This window comes from Durio zibethinus, chromosome 1 (genome assembly GCF_047325235.1).
Source record: "Durio zibethinus cultivar Kanyao isolate XHJ-2024 chromosome 1, ASM4732523v1, whole genome shotgun sequence".
NCBI classification, from domain to species: Eukaryota; Viridiplantae; Streptophyta; class Magnoliopsida; order Malvales; family Malvaceae; genus Durio; species Durio zibethinus.
This window is the reverse complement of record NC_143162.1, coordinates 36,503,935-36,507,489: the sequence shown is the minus strand read 5'-3', so window position 1 is coordinate 36,507,489 and position 3,555 is coordinate 36,503,935. Positions and strand designations below refer to the sequence as shown.

General features: G+C 35.8%; 1 protein-coding gene across 1 annotated transcript; it reads left to right on the top strand.

The window, feature by feature from the left end:
• Positions 1-1,550: 1,550 nt before the first annotated feature.
• On the top strand, positions 1,551-3,280 carry LOC149520603 (calcium uniporter protein 5, mitochondrial-like). The gene is made up of 2 exons (XM_089767953.1): positions 1,551-2,249; positions 2,659-3,280. The coding sequence occupies exons 1-2, from the start codon at positions 1,677-1,679 to the stop codon at positions 3,136-3,138; spliced, it is 1,053 nt and encodes a 350-aa protein (XP_089624079.1). The 5' UTR covers positions 1,551-1,676; the 3' UTR covers positions 3,139-3,280.
• The last annotated feature ends 275 nt before the right edge of the window (positions 3,281-3,555 follow it).

The following is a 3,555-nucleotide window of genomic DNA, read 5'->3' as shown; positions in this document are numbered from 1 at the left end:
TTGTTATTAAATAAAATAATGTAATTACCGAATGCAAACTATTATAATTTTTAAGCTGATTATCCACGCTTTCTCAAAGTTGCAATCAAATCGATCCAACTACCAAACTTTTCAAACAGAGTATAATTAAGATGAAAAACGCCCATAAAATTCCGAAAAGAAGTGAAACTATATAGCTAGCTGAACACAGAAGGAAGAAAGATGAGGAAACAGATAAACAAAAGCCTTTTTTCTTTAGAAATAGTCAAAGCTTGTAAATTCATATTCGTTTTTAAATATCTTAGTATTTTAAATCATTAATTAATGATTTTTATTTAAGATTCAAAAGAAATACAAAAGTATTTGTAAACTCTTAAAATTGAGTCAAAATTATATTAGTACTTAATTTAAGACAATATCACTAAGTAATTTTTTCATTTAAGAAATAAGAGAGAGAAATGAATAATTAAAGTTCAATTAATCTAAGACATTAATTAATTTTAGATTTTAATCATTGTGATATCTTAATAGCACTAATTTAAATTTAACACACAAATATTAATTTATATAATTATTTTTCAAAAATAGTATTTAATAAATTTAAAGTTTAAATTTTAATGTGTACGATCTATTTTTTTACCCTTAAATTGTGGCTTTTGTATACTAAAAAAATTTTAAAATACACAATTTCCTCATCTTGTCCAAATTTATAGGATCAAACCATTTATCTTAAATATTTGGCTCCAAAACTATATATTTCCTAAGAAATTATCTTTTTATGATTATTTTAAAACCCAAAAAAAAAAAAAGGTGATTTTCTTTAAATAAATAATAGCAAGTTGAAGTAGTCAGTTGCTATAAAAATAATAGCAGTGGCCAAATTTCGGTACCAAAGCCAAACCCTGCCTTTCCTTTGAGTGGTTAAGATTGTTATATTTCTTGACCAAAGAAAAAAAACATGAAAGCTGGTAGTAATTATTATACTAGTGTTAGGGTTACGCGTCTGAATGAAAGCTAAGTTGGGACAGATATTTTCTTTGGCAATGACAGCCTTCTCATTGTTCAGGGCTCGGTAAATTTCTATTATATGATAGTAATTTCTCTTTCAAATGCATATTTTCCTTATTTCCCCTTTTAGTGATAAATTTTTCCCTAACTTTATTTACGTTTTTTTTTTTTATAAAAAATAATATCATCATCTTCAATTTAAAAAATATATATTCGTAAAATTATATAGGCTAGAGAAATTTATTCCGCTTCACTGATAAGATCATAATTTTTTTCAATATTAACAAAATAATACAAATCCATTAACAAATTATATCATAATCAACTTAGTCCATTCAATGTTTGCCAAATAAGCACCCTTCTCATTCAATTAAACACAGATAAGAATAAACTAATTTCTGCTTAATTTCAAAATAAATTTTGGGAAACCATGATTAGTCTAATTTGAAACGTAAGTACAAGTGAACAATGGCTTCGGACCCACTGCTGAAGAAAGTAAATAGGAAAGGAAAAAAAATCAAAAAATTACCAAAATAGGCGCAGATTCTATCATCACGACCCGGCAGATTCTCATCAAACTTTGGACACTATAAATATTGATCCCCCCCATTCAACCCATTCAACCCAGAATCCTCTCTTCTTCTCTCACTTAAAACTCTCTATTTTTTTTGTCTTTGCTTCCTTCTTCAATGGCGCTTACGAGAACACTCGCGAAGCGTCCGTTGAGCGGTTACAGAACTAACTCCGGGCTTGTCTCTGTAGGAAACTCCCCGATCTCACTCCATACCATACCCCGTCGCGAGTATGTTGCATCGCCTGATTCCGATGAGAAAGGATTCTTTCGACGGTTCTTCCATCGGAGAGCTTCTAAACAGTTGTCTCCGGGTTTCCCGGAGATTTTCTCGGTGCCTGTTGGGGAAAAGTTGAGAGAAAAGCTCCAAGGTATTAACATTACCGGAGATCGCCTTCGGTTGGAAGGACTTACTCCACCTCTATCTCAGCCGACGGATTCCACTGCCGGCGAATCGTTGGCTAAGGTTTCTGTTGAAGATGCGAGGAAGCTATTGAGGGTTTCTCAAATCGAGAAGCTTAAAGCGAAGCTAAGAGAGATTCCTAAGAGTTCGATTTCTTATTATGAGTTTGTTCGAATCTGCCTTGAAGGCTGCGGAAATGAAGCTCAAGCTTTAGAGTTCGCCAAAATGCTGGATCAGTCCGGGAACGTCATCGTTTTAGGGAACCTCGTTTTTCTCCGCCCCGAACAGGTACAAAATTCCTCACCGCCCCCCCCCCCCCTTTTTTTTTCAATAAGCCGTTATGTTCCCAAGCTGATTGGAAAAGTGCGATACACGCGCTGTTGAAAAACGAGGTTACCATGTCCCACATGCAAGTTGCGAAGGGGGCCTGGTTCAGCCGAAATGGTCCGAAATGGTCAGCAGGACGGACCTTGTCGTAGTAGGCTAAACTGACCCTCAACTGAGGAAGGCTATAAAATGGACCCACTCTCTTATACTCTGCATATTCGTGAAGATTTCCACTTTGTGCTGCTAGTTTTTTCTTTTTCTTTCTATTTTTAATTTCATACTAAGAGAGACGGAGACATAAATTGGATTAATTCATGATTAAAACATTCTATGGGTATTTGAATATTGACTGATTTTTTTATCGGGGCAGGTGGCTAAATCAATGGAGACCATCATTTCTGAATCGATGGCCCTCCCAGATGACCCAAGAATAAAAGAGCTGGAAAAAATGGAGATCCAAAAAGCTCAAATAGACAAAAAAGCTAAGGCTCTGGTTCGTGGTGAGCTTTATTGTGGGCTGGGGTTTTTAGTGGTCCAAACACTTGGTTTCATGAGGCTTACGTTTTGGGAACTGAGTTGGGATGTGATGGAGCCCATATGCTTCTTTGTTACGTCCCTTCACTTCGCCTTGGCCTATGGTTTTTTCCTCAGGACTTCCACCGAACCCTCTTTTGAAGGCTACTTTCAACGTCGTTTCAAAGCTAAACAAAAGAAACTTATGAAGGTCCACAACTTTGATATCGAAAAATATAATAAACTTCGCCAGGCATTTTGTCCCAACTTTTCCAATGGCTTGCCCAGCTTGGAGCGTTACTCGACCTTAAAACATGAAGAGGAGGCATTCCTTTAATGCTCATGCAAAGGAAACTAGTGGAGTTTTTTTTTCTAGTACTAATAAAATTATGGAAACAGAAGCAGGTTTTGATTATATAATGTGAATTGCCGGGAACTTTGATATTTGAATCAGAATTTCCCTTTCAAGCATCGATTTATCAGACTTGTTAGTATTATCTAGTTGTAGGGTTAAGTGGAACCAAATTTTAATGGATGCAAGAAGTAATATACACAAGCACGGTAGTTTCAAGTTTTCATAGCTGTTGTCTGTTAGGTGTGCAGGTATGGGCCAATAGCCATAGAGGGGGAGGTCCGGCTCCAATAGGAATGAAAGTCAAAGGGAAGAATGAACCAACTGGCTTTGTAGGAGGCCCATGTGTAGATAGGTAGGGTTCAAGACCTGAAGTTCTAGTTTTTGAGGCCAGGCCTTGCG

What these genes read in the sequence shown, in the direction of transcription:
- LOC149520603 (XM_089767953.1), top strand. Translation starts at nt 1,677, where the DNA reads ATGGCGCTTACGAGAACACTCGCGAAGCGTCCGTTGAGCGGTTACAGA. An exon ending in TTTTTCTCCGCCCCGAACAG is followed by an intron (nt 2,250 to 2,658) that starts GTACAAAATTCC and finishes TTATCGGGGCAG; the next exon opens with GTGGCTAAATCAATGGAGAC.